Here is an 18,981-nt window from a genome sequence, read left to right as displayed (position 1 = left end):
ACTGAGGTCCTCATCCTTGGACCCTACAACTCCGCCTGGGACAGCATCTGGTGGCCCTCTGCCCTCGGGAACCCATCCACCCCTACAGACCACGTATGAAACCTCTGCATCAACCTTGACTCCTCCCCCTCCATGAACCGCCTGATCAATGGCGTCGCTTCCACCAGTTTCAACTGCCTACGCATCCTGCGCAAGATCTTCGAATGGATCACCCCGACTGCAGAAAAAACATCACCCACACACTCATAACCAGCAGACTGAACTACTGCAATGTCCTATACGCCGGAATCAACAGAACCCTTCTACACAAACTCCAAATCATCGAGAACGCTGCAGCCAGACTCGTCTTCTGGACACTACGTCACAAACACATGACCCAACACCTATGAGACCTCCACTGGCTCTCCATCGAGAAGAGGGTCACCTGCAAACTCCTCAACAACACCTACAAATCCCTGAATGACATTGGACCCAAATACCTCAATGAGAGGGTATCCTTCCAAGTACCCAAGAAAAATCTTTGCTCCTCCGACCTCGTCCAGGCAGAGGTCCCCACTACATCCGCAGAAACAGAAAAGGCAGGAGAGCCTTCTCCTACATCGCAACCAAGACCTGGAACGAGCTGCCTGTGAACATCAGATGCTCCCCGACCCTTCACACATTCAGGAAGGACCTCAAGATCTGGCTCTTCAACTAATCCGGAGCTGCTCCCTCCCCAGTGCCTTGACACCCACGCTTTTTAAACCCCCGATTGATTGATTGATTCATAGTTTTGCCGTCATTATAAACAACATTTCCCCCACATGTAGTATCTGGACTGATATCCGCAGGATGTCTGGAGAACTCATGAGTTCTTAAGACTTGAGACTTGGTGAGAAACACAAAGTGCTAACTCAGCCTCTATTTCATGCTGATTGCCAAAAGTAGGTATTCTGCTATTCATTAAAATGTCTAAAATGCCATTAGTTTTACCGTCGGCTGTCAGATGGGTAGAACATATGGATGGTTTTGGGGACTTTCAATGTTGGGTTTGTATTCTTTTAAAGACTGCGACATTGTGCAATTTCTCTTCCTTCTTTCTCTGGATACTAGCCAGTGTCTTCTGTCATGATAACTAAAGGCATTCATTTGAATGGCATTAGGAGCTTCCATGGGGATGATCACGCACTAGGTCAAAATCCCCAGCTTTGAGATGTGCCTGAAGAAAGATCCAATTCCGAAATGTCTGCTCTTTGCTCTTGTACCTTAAGTGATATATCTTCTCTGAATGCACAGATATGCATGTCCAGGATGGGGAATGAGAAGAAGAATCAGTCACAATGCCACCCATGTTCATCAAGTCATAGGTGCAGTTGAGGCGCATATGGAATGTGTTCTTGTATTATCTAGGATACATTAATGTGGTATATACTATACCACAGTAAGGTATAGTTTGCACAGAGTCCAGTGGATTCCCAAAGGCTTTATAGAGGCCAATGTAGATAATGCCCTACTCTCTTTTGTGGTAGTGTGGTTGTGTAGCTAGGCTTTATCAGAGGGGTGAGTTAAGAATTTGTTGTACACACTCATGCAAGAAATGGTTACAGACAATCAATCAATCAATCAATCAATCAGTGACCCTTGTAGAGCGTGCTACCTGCCCGTAGGGTCTCAAGGCGCTGGGGGGGGGGGGGGGGGGTGCCGCTACTGCTCGAACAGCCAGGTCTTCAGCTTCTTCCTGAAGGAGAGGTGGTCTTGGGTCAGGCGCAGGTCGGACGGGAGGGAGTTCCAGGTCTTGGCGGCCAGGTAGGAGAAGGACCTTCCTCCTGTAGTTGCTCTTCGGATGCGGGGGACGGCGGCGAGGGCGTGGTTGGCTGATCGGAGGTGGCGTTTGGGAGCGTAGAAGTTGACTCGGCTGTTGAGGTAGCTCGGGCCTTGGTCGTGTAGGGCTTTGTGTGCGTGGGTGAGGAGGCGGAAGGTGATTCTCTTGTTGATGGGGAGCCAGTGAAGGTCTCTCAGATGTCAAAGACTGAATCCAAGACCAATTGTTTTGTATAAAAATATTACATTGCTACTTTTATTTTATTTCTAGGACCAAGAGAAACTCAGTTGCAGGTAAGTGCCAGTTTTCAAATATCAATACTTTTCAGAAACAGTAAATTGTGTTTGCAATAGCAGTAAAAATACTTAACAAGTATACTGAAAATACTTTGTGATGTAATATTCAACAGTAGTAGAACCTAGCAATTGTAACAGATAGACATTTAGTGGAACAGTTAGAAATGCAATGCACTCCTATGGAAGAAAAACTGTTTTTCACCTTTACAGGTAAGTACTCAACTTACACATCCAGTCTTTGGGGGTTTAGACAATACAGGGCAAGGGTCAGATTAAGGTAGGTATTATATCACCAGCGGCACTGGGACTGTCAGGTGCAGAGGTCACTGGGTCCAATGATAGTCAAAAGAGACTGGGGGCACAACAAGAGGTGCTGGTTGCAGGTAAATACCCACGGTTTCAGGGCACAGGCTTTGAGGGTTAAAACAAGCACAACTGGGGCCACAAGGCAGCACCAACCATACACTACCAGCAGCACCAGGGCGGCTGGGTGCAGGGTGCAAATCAGCATCAGTCGCCCAATGCAGGTAAATGTGATTCTCGGTCGCACAAAGAGGCTGCAGGCTCAGATCAGGAGGCTGGACGAAGGTGACCACCAGCTGGGCAGGTAGGTTGATATGTCAATGGAGGCTTGAGCATCGTCAGCTGAGCTCTCCAAAGTCTGATAGTGAGGATGTAGGGTTGCCTTTAGGTGTTGGATTTTCTTTACTGGAGCTGGTTGCAATCAGGGGGCCCCACTGTTTTGATGCTGCAGGTGTCCTTGTGGTATCCAGGAGAGGTCAGCCACTGATGGAGTCGAGGTCAGGATCTCTGGGGAGACTTCACTGAACAGGTGAGCCACTCAGACAAGGGCTGTGGGTGTCGGGTGCATCATGGTCAGGAGGTGGGGATCCGGCTGGATCTGGAGTCCTTGTAGTTGGATTCTTCTGGACAAGGATGCTGTCCTCAGGAGATCTTGTATTTTTTGAAGAGTGACAGTCTTGTCTAGGGGCCCGATTCACAGAATGAACTTACTACTTTTGGCATTCACAGAATGCACTTACTACTTTTGGTATTCACAGAATGAACTTACTCATTTCGGTATTCACAGAATGAACTTACTCATTTCGGTATTCACAGAAGTTAGGACTACTAACTTTAGGACTTCTAAATGCCTTCTGTGAATACCGAAAGTCTTAAAATTAGGATTTTTCTCAATTTAGTAGTAGTAAAGTTAGGACTACTAACTTTAGGACTCCTAAATGCCTTCTGTGAATATCGAAAGTCTTAAAATTACGATTTTTCTCAGTTCAGTAGTAGTAAAGTTAGGACTCCTAACTTTACTACTACTAAATTAAGAAAAATCCTAATTTTAAGACTTTCGGTATTCACAGAAGGCATTTAGGCATCCTAAAGTTAGTAGTCCTAACTTTACTACTACTAAATTGAGGAAAATCGTAATTTTAAGACTTTCGGTATTCACAGAAGGCATTTAGGAGTCCTAAAGTTAGTAGTCCTAACTTCTGTGAATACCGAAATGAGTAAGTTCATTCTTTGAATACCAAAAGTATTAAGTGCATTCTGTGAATGCCAAAAGTAGTAAGTTCATTCTGTGAATCGGGCCCGATGTTTCTGGAAGTCACTGGCCACAGGACAGGTGTCGTCTTCTTGGCTGGTCCTTTAAGTTGGATACAGGCCGGGACACTGGGGCAAAGTCAGTAGTCCTCTTCAGGCTTTGCTGCATCTAGAATCATACCATCTCTTACCCAGTTTTCACGCAGTTTCAAGAGGGGATCTCTAGTGTGATTTACTAACTCTTTATAGGTGAGTGATATGGCTTAAGTTGGCAAATATCCATCAAGGAGTCTGTTCTTAAGGGGTGATAAGTGTCCGGGGGGGTATCTCCCTTCTGGAAACAGGATTGCAACGCGTGACGGATTTGTAAGTATCTGAAATATTCTGTTGGGGAAAGATCGTATTCCTGCTGCAGGACTGAAAATGGTTTAACTAAACCTTTTGTCCATAAATCACAGATTTTTTAAATACCTATGAGGTCCCATTTGTCAAAACCTTTAGATGACCATAGATTTCCCAGCTGGGCTGAGTCCCATAGAGGAGTGGGCAGAGTCAACTTGCGATCCCCTCCCAGACTTTTGTTGGCCACCTGCCAAACCTGCACCGAGTGCTTAGTGGGTCCGGTGAGGCGGTCCTTTCCGGCACTTGAGAAAAGCACTTGCTGATAGTTCCCTCCCGGTAGTACCCTGTCATCCATCGCATAGCCCGGATCATCCGCCTGTCTGTAGGTGCCGTGGTTGATGGCTGCCTGATGGGCTGCCCAATAATATTTTTTGAGATCAGGGAGAGCGATGCCCCCATCGCACCACGTGAGATTTAGTTTGGGGAGCGCTATCCATGGCTTCCCATTCCAAAGTAGGCGGCGTAGTAAACTTTCGATTTCTTTAAAATAGCTTGCAGGTACCAAATCCAGTGAATTTTGCAGGGCGTATAGCAACCGTGGTAGGGACATCATTTTAAATAAAGATGCTCTGCCCAGCCTCGAGAGTGGAAGCGTCATCCAACGCTCCGTGTGTTTCTTCAGTCTCTGTAAGGGAGGGAGTAAACTCTTAGCGAATCTGTCTGCTGGATCTGAGGTAATGTAAATGCCCAGGTATTTGAAACCCTGTGTGGAGACCTGTATCGTGCAATTCCTGGGAAGGCCCGCAAGGGGTTCCTTGATGATATATAGCACTGATTTGACCCAGTTGATGGAATACCCTGAGTATCTTCCAAATATGGCAATGATGTCCAGTACTTGACAAAGGGAGGCCTTTGGGGATGTTAAAAACAATAGGATGTCATCCGCATAAAGAGAAATGCGCTCTTCTCACGTTTCAGCCCATTTAAAACCTCGAAATACTGGGTCTCTGCGCACCCATGAGGCCAGGGTACCAGGGTCAGGGAAAAAAGGAGTGGAAAAAGCGGGCATCCCTGTCTGGTCCCTCTATTAAGTCCAAACACTTCAGATTTTTTGTTATTTACAACTATCTGGGCTAATGGTTTCATGTAGAGGAGTCTCACCCACTGGATGAAGTGGGGCACAAAACCCATTTTTTCTAGAACGGCAAATAGATATGTCCATTCGAGCATATTGAATGCCATGGATGCGACTAGTGACACTAATACCTCCTCTTCCTGTATGGATGCTGCCCGAGCTGTGTTGCACTGGGGTATGAAACCAGATTGGTCAGGGTATACTAAGTTTTTAATTACTTTAATCAAACTGTTGGCCAGGAGTTTAGTTAAGATTTTGGGTTCGGCATTCAGAAGGGAGATTGGCCTGTAGGGCGAGCAGGTTGTTCGGGGTTTGCCTTCTTTGTGGCTCAATACTAGAATGGCTATTCTCTGGCCGTGAGGTAGCTCCCCGAGTTCTTTACTCTCAGTAAACATTTTACACAGGTGGGGGGCAAGTTTATATAAATCAATCCGGAGGCCGTTGGGCTCTGATGCTTTCCCCGGTTTAAGTCTCCTGACTGCCTGTGCCATCTCATCTGTCATGAGTGCCCCTTCTAAATATTCTAGCTCTGACGCTGATAGTTTAGGTAAAGTAATGTCTCACAGGAGATCGAGAGAGTCTTGCAATGTGTAGGGATTCTGTGAGGAATAGATCTGTTCGAAGTGGGTAGCAAATGTGTTAGCAATGTCCTGTGGGTCCGTGATCTTATGGTCGGCTTTGTCAATAAGTTCTGGTACGAGCTTGCTAGCTAACTTTTGCTTGTCTAACCACGCAATCAGCTTCCCGGCCTTATCCCCTTGGTCATATATCCTTCCTAGCGTCTCTCTTCCTAGTGCCTTGGCTCTATATGTCACCAGGGCCTTGTAGCTGTCTTTTTTGAGGTGTAGGGTGTCTGGGTTGGATCCCTCTGTCAATTCTTCCTAGATTCAGAGGATCTCGACTCTAGTGCTTCCTCCTCCTTGACCTTTTCCTTCCTCACTTGCGCTATTTTGGAAAGGGCCTGGCCCCTGACTACCATCTTGAATGCTTCCCATTATGTCTGATGAGAGCTCACAGAGCCCACATTTTCTAGAAAGTATTGTTTGATTGCAGTGTATAAAGCCTCAAGAACCACTGGGTTCCGGAGGTGGAGGGGTTGATGGGGGCAACTCTTCCCACTCTTTGGAGACCAACCACAATGTTTTCCCACAACGGGGAATGGTCGGATATATCTCTCGCCATGTGTATGATCTCCTGTACATGTGTCAAGTGGTCTGAAGGGGCTAGCAAGTAATCTATCTGTGACAGGCTAGTGTGGGCGCCTGAGTAGTATGTGTATTGGGTAGTAGTTTGGGTGAAACGGGCGCCATAGATCTTGTAGTCCCATAGCGCCCATAATATCTGGTAGCCAGCAATTGGAGGTGTGAAGTTCTCTTGGAGGGCTCCTGTCTTTGGTGCCATCAACAACTGCATTCAAGTCCCCTCCCACCAGAAGATGTCCCTCTGGTACCGTTAACAAAATGCTACCCAGGTCTTTAAAAGCGAGTTCCTGAAGGCCCGGCGGCACATAGACCGACATTTAGGTTAGTATCTTACCTTCCCATTGTCCCGAGATGCCCAGATACCTCCCCCCAGTGTCCACCCAGGTGGACTTGACCGTTATAGTTCCTATGTAGTATACCTGTTCCCCTCGAGCCTGAGGTAAAGCCTGAGTGTGCCACAAGGCGGTATCCTCACCTATTGAGGGCTTTGCAAGTGTTTCCCACCAAGTGTGTCTCCTGTAGCAGCACCACATCGGGGGCATGCCTCTTGATGTATTGCAGTACCAGAGTTCTCTTTACCTTGTTCCCCAAACCATTTACATTCCAGCTCATTACCTTAAACTCGTTGTCCCATTTAGTTCTCATGGGTATTCACGTGTTACCGTAATGCCAGCTTTGTTGGACTGTGATGCCTTGAAGATTCCCTAAAACCAAGTAACTATGCTTGAACCCCTCCCAACTACCCCCTCCCTGCTCCCCTGCGCTCCGGGCTCCGAACTGCCCATGGTTCCAACAATGCAGAGTGCCTGTCGCCCTTAACTTAAACTAAGTGGAGAAACTGGGGGGTACACTCTCCTCCCCCCCTCTCTTGATGCCATGTAAATGTTCTTCCTGAGTCAGTCGGTCTTTTGGTTATGTTTGATGTCTCACACCCTACACAGTTAATCACGGAGAGCCTGGCACCATTGGTGATGCAGCCCATACCTCAACACACAAGTCAAATGAGGCCAGGGCCCCAGTACCTCCTTGTCCCCTTCGGAGCCACGCTCTGTTGGGTCTTTCCAGCCATCCAGCCAATCGGAAGCATCTTATGGTGCCTCAAATAATCTGGTTTTCCCCCAGTGTCCACATGTAGATGAGCCGGGACAACATGGCATACTTGAGGTTCTTGTCTCTCAGTTGTTTTTTGACCCCCAAAAAGGATCTGCACTGCCTCTGTACAGCCTGGGTAAAGTCTGAGAAGAAGCTGAACTCTGAATTTTCAAGTCGTATGGGTGGTGCAACCCTGCCCTTCTGCAATATGAGGTCTCTATCTTGATAGTTCAAGAGTCTGGACAGTATGGAACGAGGAAGTGCTCCAGGGGTTGGACGGCCCTCCGGCACCCTGTGGGCCCTTTCAACGACAAAGATATTGGATAGGCCTTTTGGTTGGAGGTGCTTGGTGATTAGATCTTTGACAAATAGGGCCGTCGCTTGTCCTTCCATATTTTCCGGTACACCAAGGATGCGTACGTTATTGCGTCTACTGCGGCATTCGTAGGCATCCAGTTTTCCTTCAGCTTTCTTCCGGAATGCCTGTAGTTCCTGCACTTCAATTTGTAGTTGGTGTCTTCTACCAGGCTTGTTGTTGTGACCTCCAATTGTTTGACTTTCTCCCTATTCATGGCTAGGTCTGCCCTGATTGACATGACCCCCGCGCCCATTCTCTGCTCTAGAGACGCGCGGGTCCCACCAATTGGGTCCAGCACATCCTTCAGGGTCTGCTCCTTGGCATCCGCAGCCGCTTCTTTCCCTGGCTTTACTTCGGGCAGGAGATTTTCGGCCAGGGTTGTCTTCCCCCATGTGTATCTGTCCAGTTTATTATTTTGAACAGTCTTAGATCCTCTTGCACTCGACATTGCGACCCCTTTTCTGAATCATTGCGACAGAATGGAGAAGGACCACTGTGTTACAAGTCTAGGGTTTGTCTTCCACTGCACCTAGTGTGGTCACGGCAACCCGGGCACATGTAGGCCCTGTCCGTCCGAGCCCTCTGTCCCTCTGTGTCACCAATGTACTGCTACGATTATTCATTATGGAGTGGGGTGCAGCGCAGGGAGTACCCAGAGGAACTTCCAGCAATAGTCGAGATGGGGGCCGAGGAGGCTGTTGGGTTAAGGCCTCGAGCAGGTGCGACTCCTTGAACGGTAGTGAGCCCCGCCACTGAGACTGTGCGCCTCCCTAGGCCAAATTTTCCTCTCTCCGCCATAGGTTGGGGAGTTAGCGGCTGTTGTGTAGGTGGGCCCCCCGGGGTGTGCTGGTACAGAAGTTACCCCTGTGATGTGCTTTACTCTCTCCTCTCTAGCTTCCGTAGGGGGATCCGCAACGTCTTAGTAGCCTCCTGGTTACTGGGAGGCCTGTGTATTTCTCCAGCTCCCACTGGTATATCGCTGCCTGCGTGGGTTCGGTGCCTTGGGGGGCTTACCTCTGTATATTGGGTCGAGGATCTGGCTTCTCTTTGACCTCTTCATCTGCCTCCCCGCTGGCCCCGAGGAGTACTCCTGGTTATTTCCAGAGCGGCCACTCCTCCCGCCGGGTGCCGGGGGGGGGAGCCCCGCTCCGTAGCACCAGCCTCACAACAGGGATCTGCTGCTGCTTCTCTGCCGATTTCCAGCCGGGCCGGTCCACGAGCGCCGCTCTGGGCTGAGCGTCAGGTGCAGGCCGCCGATGTGACTCCGACGCAGAGCACGCCAATCACCCCAGGCCCCGGCTCACTCTTGGGCGCAGACCGAAATTGGAAGAGGACGTCTCTTCGGATTTCGTGTATCGATTGCCCCGATCTTGGGCTCGATTGACTCTGCGGGTCTTCCGGTTGCCGATTCTGACCTGAGGGTGTGGATATGTTTGTCAGACAGATGTGGGGAACAGGGTATGAGTGGGAGAGTCCTACTTGCTTCTTGCTTCCCCGCTAGGCCACGGCCAAAGCTAATTTCATTGATGTTTTACTTTGCAGTTCTTTCCTCAGTTCTGCCAAATCTTCTGGGGCCAGATTTGCAGATCATTTTATTCTTTATATCCTGCAGGTGCCCTCTTCAGTGCCAACTACATATAGTTGCTGTAATTTCAAAGTCTCTCTGTGGATGGAACATAGAAGGGAAGCGTAGTAGCTATTTGGAGAGTGGCAGATGTGGAAGTTGCTAATCCAGATAAAATACTGAGAAGAAACCCAGATATAATCAATTTGCGAGGTCGAAAAACTAGTTGTGTGAGTATGACTGGCTGGTTGATCCTTGCTTTCCCTTCCATTTACGGTTTGTAGTTCCAAGGCGTATAAGGCGGAGGCAAATTTCTGGCTGGTCTGGCTGGGTTTATCTTGCTTCTTGAGGCTGGGGGCAATCTCTGGAATATTCCATTGGTTGTCCTCTTCTTGCTGCTTGGGGGACATGTGTGATATCCCAAGTAGAAATATATTAAAATCTCCTGCCAAGATCCAGAATTCGTTCGGATATTGTGGCCTTATTCAAATCAAAATCTTTAGCGTGATCAATTTTTTTTAGGTTGGTTTGGATTTATGTATATGCTTCCAAAGATTAGTGATGGGCTCTTTTTTGGGTCAATGGATGATGAAGCTGCAAGCTTAAGAAAAATGCAAGCTTCTGAAATAAATGCTATGATTGACCCCTGCATCTCAAGTGCTTTGTGGACGAGGATTGAGACGCCTCACCAGGCATGCCCCCCTGATGTAGAGGGGGGGCCAATGGCAGTATTCGTTGTGTTCAGGCCATGATTTGTGTGCTACTTGCCAGGTCTATTGTAGGCAAATTATATCTTTGAAGCATATTTCCTTAAGAGCTAAGGTGTCTTTTAGAAGGGAGCTTAAGCTTCGTACATTCCATTAACACAGATGCAATACTGACTTGTTTATTTGTTTAGGGGGTCTGGAGGCCCTTGTCCCCTTGAGTATTGCGTAAACTTCAGTGACTGTTTCTTCTGAGGCAGCATACTCTTTTTTTGGCTTCATGGTCTATTGAAACTCTGCTTAAGCAGCAACCACTATTCTTCTCAGGGTGAAGTCACGGGCAAACCCTAAACTGACCTTTGCTCAACCCTTAAGTAGCTTGGCACAGAGCAGTCAGGCTTCACTCAGAATCAATGTATAAAGTATGTGTGCAACACTTCAAACAATAACACAGTGAAAACACACCACAAAAGGATCCCACACCAGTTTAAAAAAACAGAAAAATTTCTAAACAAGACCAAAATGACAAAAATTCAGTCAGTCGAACCAGAGATATTCAGGTTTAGAGATTTTAGTAAAAATAGTGTCTAAAAGCACAAAGTGCCAACTGTTGATACCTGGTCATGCCAGACCAGGACAAAGTCAAAAGTTCAGGCCAACCGTGATGGAGCACGAGCTGGCCACAGGGACCCACTTAGGCCCACTTAGGCCCGCTAAACAAAGTACCTTAAATCCAGGTTAGTGAAACACTTCAAGAGTCCTCGTTGAAGATGTGTCACGCAGCCGAAGTGATGAGTCAGTTCCGAGATGTGGCATGGCAGTGGTGCAAAGTCTTGTGTCTTCTCAAGGATGCCCTCAACAAGGGGATGCATAGCAAAGTCCCACATCGAGGATGCGTTGCGCAATCAGGACAGTGTGTCAGTTCCTAGAAGCTGCGAAGCTGTTTTGCAGAGTCTGCAGTCCTCGTTGAGGATGCCATCGAAAAGAGATGTGAGGGCTCGTGCTGAAGATGCATCATGCACCGGCGGTTCCGATGAGGCAACAGGCTGGTATGCAATAGGGGTCTTTGCGACAATTCCGATGTACACAGCATCAGCGATGCGTCAGTACTGATAGAGGTTGCGCTGTGTTGCTGAGGAAATGCATTGGTTCTGCTGGATCCACAGAGGCTGGTAGAGCACCTCAGACCCACTTCCAAGGGTTCAGGACTGGGGTGGCACCACTTGGCAAGGTAGATTCACTGATGGCAGTCCAGGTGCTGGGTTCAAGGTTTTTGGATCCTTCTGTCCCTCAGGCTCTAGTCAGGAGGCCAGCCAACTAGCCCTAGGAATTACTCTAGGGTTCTGGGTTAAACAGATGCAGGTTCTCACCCAGACAAGAGGGCAGGAGGATGCAGGTCAGATCAGTAAACAGCTGTCCAGCAGGGCAGCAGTACAGCAGAGTGCCAGTTCTTCAACAGTACAGCAGTCCTTCTTCCTGGCAGAGTATCCACAGGTCAAGAAGTTTACTGAAGAGTCTGAGGATCGGTATCTATACCCAGTTGTGCCTTTGAAGTGGAGGAGAAGATTCTATAGGTTTCCCTGTGAAGTCCCCCGCATCTTGCTTTTCCTGGCATAAGACACACTATAGGAGGTATGCAGCCCTATGAGCGAAGGCAGGACACAGCCATATCAAGAGTAAGTAGGGCTGTACTCAGCTCCACCTTCGCATTCTGCCAGTAATGAACCATACAGGCACACCCAAGATGTCTATTGTGTGTGGCTGTATAGGAGGAAAATACAAAGCCCAACTGTTAGCTACACCCAGTCATGTGAGCACTGAGACAAGCTACAGGCACTAAAGGGAATTCCCTAAAGTAGGGAAAATGTCACCTTTTTAACAGTGGCATTTTCAAAATTGTAATTTAAAATTTGACGTCACCATAAGTTCGGAGTTTTAATTAGAATTCCAAAGACGCCAAATATTAACTGGTTACCTGTTCCTATTTGGAAATTAAACTCTATCAAATGTAACAAGGAAACTCTAATATGAGTATATGGGAGAGGTAGGCCTTGCGGTACCAGTACAAGTAAAACTTAAAAGTACTTGACTGACTTTCCAGATGCATTGTACCCTGCTCTCTGGGCTGTCCACGTCTACCCTAGGGGTGACTTATTTGTATTACAAAGGGTGGTTTGTGCCTGACAAAAGGTTGATTTTGGCAGATAGAAATTAAAAACTTCACACACAGGCTGCAATGGCAGGCCTGAGACATGTTTAAAGGGCTACTTAATAGAGTAGCCCAATAAGTGCTGAAAGTCCACTTGTAGAATTTAATTGCAGGCCCGGGGTACATGTAGTACCACTTTACTAGGGACTTATAAGTAAATGAAATATGTCAATTGGGGATAAGCCAATGTTACCATGGTTTAAGGAGTGAGCACATGCACATGCACTTTAGCCTTGATTGGCAGCACTGCATTCCTATGGCTAGCAAAAAACAGGATCAGCAAAAAATGAAGAAAGAAGGCAAAAGATTTCGAGGAACCCTGAAGTCAACAGGTCTAACAGAGGATCATTGTGATATTGTAAGCCACTAAAGATCCATGTGTGGATACATATTTTTCTAGCTTACTGATATCTTCATCAGCCTCACAGTAGTAGGTGTCATTGTGAACTGCCACAAGGAGGTACCTTCCATCAGGTAGGCTGCAAACATCTGCGCTAGCTATCAGCCATGCAATGTTTGGGATGTCCTCTAATATTAGGGAGCTGGTCGATCTTCTGTTCACACTGTTAGGCAGGCAAGTTAGCCCAGGACATTGATCGCTCAGGAATATTGTGCAAAATTATTATAATCCATGTATCATGGTGTAATGCTACAGTTGGCATAATGCTGTTAACTCTTTGTATGTAGTGGGTTTCTATGGTACAATGAAGTTCAGTCCTGTCGCAATGCTATACCTCGTATCATTGTGCCCAGCTATAGCATAATGCTGGCCCTGGTTTGATGGTAATAATTTTTGGCATGGGATGTGCATACCTGGCATTTATGGTAATACACAAGGCTGTAAGATCAAGTTTGTACATGAATTCCCTGGTAAATGGCAGTAGGACATATGAGTATTTTGATAAAAGCGACATTCACAATTTTAAAGACCAAATGTTAAAAATGCATGAGAGTTGTAGAGTGTGAATCTAACTATATCATGCACCAAACTACAAAGCAAGGGAGTTGAGTACATGAGTTTTAATATATTAGAGTTCAAGAACAAGAGAGGAGATGGGCATTTACATAGGGGTGGTAATACATCTAGTTTCTGGTTGGGAGAATAGAGTGGAGAGGAAAGTTACACTAGATTCTCTGAGAGCGAGATGGTAAGTGTTGTGCTTCACGTGGCTCCATACAATACAAGGTACGGTAGAACGTGTGTCATTCACCATGAGCGTGTTAAAGGAAATAAGGAAGAATGTAGTAGGATGGCAGGAAAGGCTCTCTTTGTAAGGTACTTGCAACCAGGGGATGTTCATAATGAAGGAATGTAGTAAGGGAACAGGGTTCTTGGTGTTACGAATAAGAAGAAGAATGAATAAGGGGGTTTCCAGTTGACTCCAGTCAGTGGGGGTTTAGACTTCGTAAAGGTGATGCTTGAAAGGGTTGATCTTTAGCTGTTTGCATAAGATGTAGGTATATTTGAAGCTAGTTTTCAGTGATAATTCATTCTGCACTCCAGAGATTCATTTCTAATGTATCTTAGGTGCAAAGGCCACTTTCCACTGTGGCTCTCACCTCATGACTTTTGTGGAGTCATTTGCTTATCTATATCGAAGAACATTTGTATGGAAATAGGAGTACTGCTGTCTGAGACAATTGTCTTGTATCTTTGGTGTACCAGGTATTGGTTCCTGTAATCTGAGGGTACAGTAAAGTTGTCGGCCCTATGCTCATGTATTAAAGTAATGAATGGCACAGACACAAAGTTCTGGTGGGTTAAACTGGCCAAGGGAAAATGGACCCGGACCCTTTTATTGGTAGGGTTACCTCACTTTGATGCCTGTGATGAATGGGTGTGGAGTGGGTGTAGACATTGACCCTAGGAAGGGTCAGCAATATGGCATGTCCAGTGGGACACTACATTCCTCCCAAAATCCAAATGAAAAAGACAATGAATAAAACCTGTAGAAACAAAACAAATAAACTGGATACCACATAGTGTCATATAGGTTCTGCACATTTAGACAACATAAACTAAGGGATTGGTGTCCAGACTGATTCTAGAATCCAACAAAGGATATATTAGTCTGTAGACCAGGTAGCTCACAGTGCCACTATAAACCCCACAACTTTACCAAGGAGCGAATAGTTTCTTGCAAATATTGAACATGACAATCCTGACCCCTCAGTACAGTACTTTTCGCTCAGTCACTCGTGCTCAATTGGAGAGATACACAGAAGAAACTGTGGGGACATTTTCAATAAGTATTTATTGAACCAGAGTCATTCTAGTATAAAATATGTGTGCTGCAACAACCGTTAGACAGTAGCAGATGTTTACAATTATAAGCACCAACAGATTAAAGAAAAGGTAGAATTATACCATGGTGCTAAAACAATGAATATATGCAGGTGTATAGATACATGACAATAATCATGAGCACTCCTAAAATGCAAACCCTGACTAGAAGTACATAAATGTACCAAGCATGTGTGAATGTGTATAGCCAAGAATCTTCCTAGGAAAGAGCCAACCCCATTACCTGATGGGAGAGAACGAAGGACCCTGTCTTGGTCTCGAAATGGACACCTCGCAAGGGATGTCAGACCACTGCTTGCTGGAGTATCTGCGGACGGGGACTTCAGCATCTTGGGTCAGCGTGACAGCATGGAAGCCTGTTCTCCTCTGGTTTGCCCAGTGGAGATGTGGGACGTATATACCTGAAAGGTACCAACATTGCTTTCTACCTCAATTTGTCATGGTTCTCTGGGCTTGTCAGCCAAGGATGACGATAGTGGTGACTTTTTTACAGAGTGATACCATATACAGAAAGAGGCAAGAGCGGTATAGAAAAAGGCAGGAAAGGTGCAGAAACAGGGAACAGGGGTGCAAAAAGAGGCAAGATAAGTGGAGAAAGAGAAAAGAGGGGTGCATAAAGAGGCAAGAGAGCTACAGAAAAAAGCAACAGAGGTTCTGAAAGAGGCAAGTGATATGCAGAAAGAGGCGAGAGAGCTGCAGAAAGAGGCAAGTGAGGTGCAGATAAAGACAAGTGAGGTGCAGAAAGAAGCAACAGAGGTGAATAAAGAGGCAGGAGGGATGCAGAAAGAAGGAAGTAAAGTGGCGAAAGAAGCAACAGAGGTGTGAAAAAGGCACAAAGGTTACTGTAAGAGGTATGAGAAGTGCGCAAAGAACCAAGAGAAGTGCAGAAAGAATCAACAGATGTGCTGAAGGTGGCACGAGGGTGCAGAAAGAAGGAAGAGAAGTGCAGAAAGAAGCTACAGAGGTGCTAAAAGAGGCAAGAAAGGTGCAGAAAGAGGTAAGAGAAGTTCAGAAAGAAGGAACAGAGGTTCAGAAAGAGGCAAGAGTGCTGCAGAAAGAGGGAAGAGAGGTGTAGAAAGAGGCAAGACTGTTGGACAAATAGGGAAGAGGGGTGCAGAAAGAGGCGGACGGATGCAGAAAGAAGCACCACAGGTACCAAAAGAGGCAAAAGAGGTGCTAAAAGTATTTATTGAACCAGAGTCATTCTAGTATAAAATATGTGTGCTGCAACAACCATTAGACAGTAGCAGATGTTTACAATTATAAGCACCAACAGATTAAAGAAAAGGTAGAATTATACCATGGTGCTAAAACAATGAATATATGCAGGTGTATAGATACATGACAATAATCATGAGCACTCCTAAAATGCAAACCCTGACTAGAAGTACATAAATGTACCAAGCATGTGTGAATGTGTATAGCCAAGAATCTTCCTAGGAAAGAGCCAACCCCATTACCTGATGGGAGAGAACGAAGGACCCTGTCTTGGTCTCGAAATGGACACCTCGCAAGGGATGTCAGACCACTGCTTGCTGGAGTATCTGCGGACGGGGACTTCAGCATCTTGGGTCAGCGTGACAGCATGGAAGCCTGTTCTCCTCTGGTTTGCCCAGTGGAGATGTGGGACGTATATACCTGAAAGGTACCAACATTGCTTTCTACCTCAATTTGTCATGGTTCTCTGGGCTTGTCAGCCAAGGATGACGATAGTGGTGACTTTTTTACAGAGTGATACCATATACAGAAAGAGGCAAGAGCGGTATAGAAACAGGCAGGAAAGGTGCAGAAACAGGGAACAGGGGTGCAAAAAGAGGCAAGATAAGTGGAGAAAGAGAAAAGAGGGGTGCATAAAGAGGCAAGAGAGCTACAGAAAAAAGCAACAGAGGTTCTGAAAGAGGCAAGTGATATGCAGAAAGAGGGGAGAGAGCTGCAGAAAGAGGCAAGTGAGTTGCAGATAAAGACAAGTGAGGTGCAGAAAGAAGCAACAGAGGTGAATAAAGAGGCAGGAGGGATGCAGAAAGAAGGAAGTAAAGTGGCGAAAGAAGCAACAGAGGTGTGAAAAAGGCACAAAGGTTACTGTAAGAGGTATGAGAAGTGCGCAAAGAACCAAGAGAAGTGCAGAAAGAATCAACAGATGTGCTGAAGGTGGCACGAGGGTGCAGAAAGAAGGAAGAGAAGTGCAGAAAGAAGCTACAGAGGTGCTAAAAGAGGCAAGAAAGGTGCAGAAAGAGGTAAGAGAAGTTCAGAAAGAAGGAACAGAGGTTCAGAAAGAGGCAAGAGTGCTGCAGAAAGAGGGAAGAGAGGTGTAGAAAGAGGCAAGAGTGTTGGACAAATAGGGAAGAGGGGTGCAGAAAGAGGCGGTGGATGCAGAAAGAAGCACCACAGGTACCAAAAGAGGCAAAAGAGGTGCTAAAAAAAGCAGGTGAAGTGCAGAAAAAGGCAACAGAGGTACAGAAAGACAAAAGAGAGGTACATAAACAAGCAAGAGAAGTGAATAAAGAGGCAAGAGAATTCCTGAAAGAAGCAACAGAGGTTTATAAAGCCGCACAAGAAGTGCAGAAAGAGGCAAGAGCAGTGCAGAAAGAACCAACAGATGTGCTTATAGAGGCAACAGTAGAAGGAGGCGCAAGGGGTGCAGAAAGAAGGAAGGAAGAGGAGTGCAGAAAGAAGCAACAGAGGTGCTGAAACAGTCACGTGGGTTGCAGAAAGAAGGGAAAGCAGTACAGAAAGAAGCAACAGAGGTGCTGAAAGAGGCACAAAGTGTGCAGAAAGAGGCAAGAGAAGTACAGAAAGAAGCAATAGAGGTACAAAAGAGGCAAGAGAAGTGCAAAAAGAAGCAACCAAGGGACAGAAAGAGGGAAGAGAGTTGCACAAATAGGGAAGAAGGGGTGCAAAAAGAGGCAGGAGGGGTATAAAAAGAAGCAACAGAGGTGCCAAAAGAGACAATAGAGGTGCAGAAAGAAGGAAGAGAAGTATAGAAAGAGGCAAGAGCATTTCTGAGAGAAGCAACCGAGGTTTGGAACGAAGCAAGAGAAGTGCAGCAAGAGGCAAGTGAGGTGCAGAAAGAAGCAAGAGCAGTCCAGAAAGAACCAAAAGATTTGCTGAAAAAATCAACAGAGGTGCTGAAAGACGCAAGTGAGGTGTAGAAAGAAGCAAGTGAGGTGCAGAAAGAAGTAACAGAGGTGCAGAAAGAGGCAAAAGGGTTCTAGAAAGACGTAAGACGTAAGAGGGATGCAGAAAAAGGCCAGAAGTCACAGAAAGAGGGAAGGAGGGTGCAGAAAGAGTCAAAAGGAATACAGAAAAAAGCAAATGAGTTGCAGAAAGAGGCAACAGATATTAAGAAAGAGGGAAGAGAGGTGCAGAAAGTAGAAGAGATTTGCAGAAAGAGGCAAGAGAAGTACAGAAAGTTTCTTTCCAAACACAGCACCACTGGCTGTGGTGTCCCACAGGGAGCTACCCTGAGTCCCACCTTATTAAATGCAAATGTGTCATCTTTGGCGAATATCTGCAAGAGATGAACCTCGGTGTCTGCTCCTATGCGGACGACACAGAGCTGATAGTAGCTCTCAATGAAAGGCCTGATAGCACCAAAGCTAAGCTGAACAATTGCTTTTTAGAAATGGCACAATGGATGTCAGACGGATCACTGAAATAATATCGAGGGACAAAATATCGACTTGCAAAAATATCGTGGACAAAATATCGACAGTCAAAATATCGAGTTTGTATCTACAAACAGGTAAGTAAAAAAATATCGAGTACAAAATATCGTTTACAATAATATAGATGTAAAAAATATCGACTTTATTAAAAACAGTGTTAAATTAAATTAATATTAAAATTTAATTACTAAAATATACTTAAAAATACTTACATTAACTTATAATAATTAAATAATAAATGAAAATAATAAAAAAAAAAATTTACAATATTATTTGTTAAAACATATATATATATAGTAACATACTATAATTAAATAAGATACTATTATATTACCGTACGATACCAGAAGTGTAAAAAATACTATTCCCACTCCAAAGAGTGCAAGCGCAGGGAAAGCGTTGGATAGCGTAGGGGTTAAAATGACTATTCCCACTCCAGTGGGTGCAACAGTACGGAAAACTGACCCTGAACCCTAAAAATACCCCTTTACCCAAAAACCCCAAACTGACCCTGAACCCTAAAAATACCCCTTTACCCAAAAACTGAAAACTGACCCTGAACCCTAAAAATACCCCTTTACCCAAAAACTGAAAACTGACCCTGAACCCTAAAAATACCCCTTTACCCAAAAACTGAAAAATGACCCTGAACCCTAAAAATACCCTTTCACCCAAAAACTGAAAACTGACCCTGAACCCTAAAAATACCCCTTTATCCAAAAACTGAAAACTGACCCTGAACCCTAAAAATACC

General features: G+C 45.8%; 1 protein-coding gene across 1 annotated transcript in view; it reads left to right on the top strand.

Moving 5' to 3' along the window:
- The window catches only part of LOC147669025 (leukocyte immunoglobulin-like receptor subfamily A member 6), a gene marked incomplete at its 3' end in the record, with an annotated part of 372,299 nt that overhangs the window by 119,886 nt on the left and 233,432 nt on the right, over positions 1-18,981 (top strand). The window contains exon 2 of the mRNA XM_086948274.1: positions 2,072-2,094. Within this exon, the coding sequence (XP_086804400.1) occupies positions 2,072-2,094 (23 nt within the window). The remainder of the gene's footprint in view (positions 1-2,071; positions 2,095-18,981) is intronic.

Source organism: Lissotriton vulgaris, unplaced genomic scaffold (genome assembly GCF_964263255.1).
Source record: "Lissotriton vulgaris unplaced genomic scaffold, aLisVul1.2 SCAFFOLD_2174, whole genome shotgun sequence".
Taxonomy (NCBI): Eukaryota; Metazoa; Chordata; class Amphibia; order Caudata; family Salamandridae; genus Lissotriton; species Lissotriton vulgaris.
Note: the sequence above shows the minus strand (reverse complement) of the source record. Positions and strands in the feature narration are given on the sequence as shown.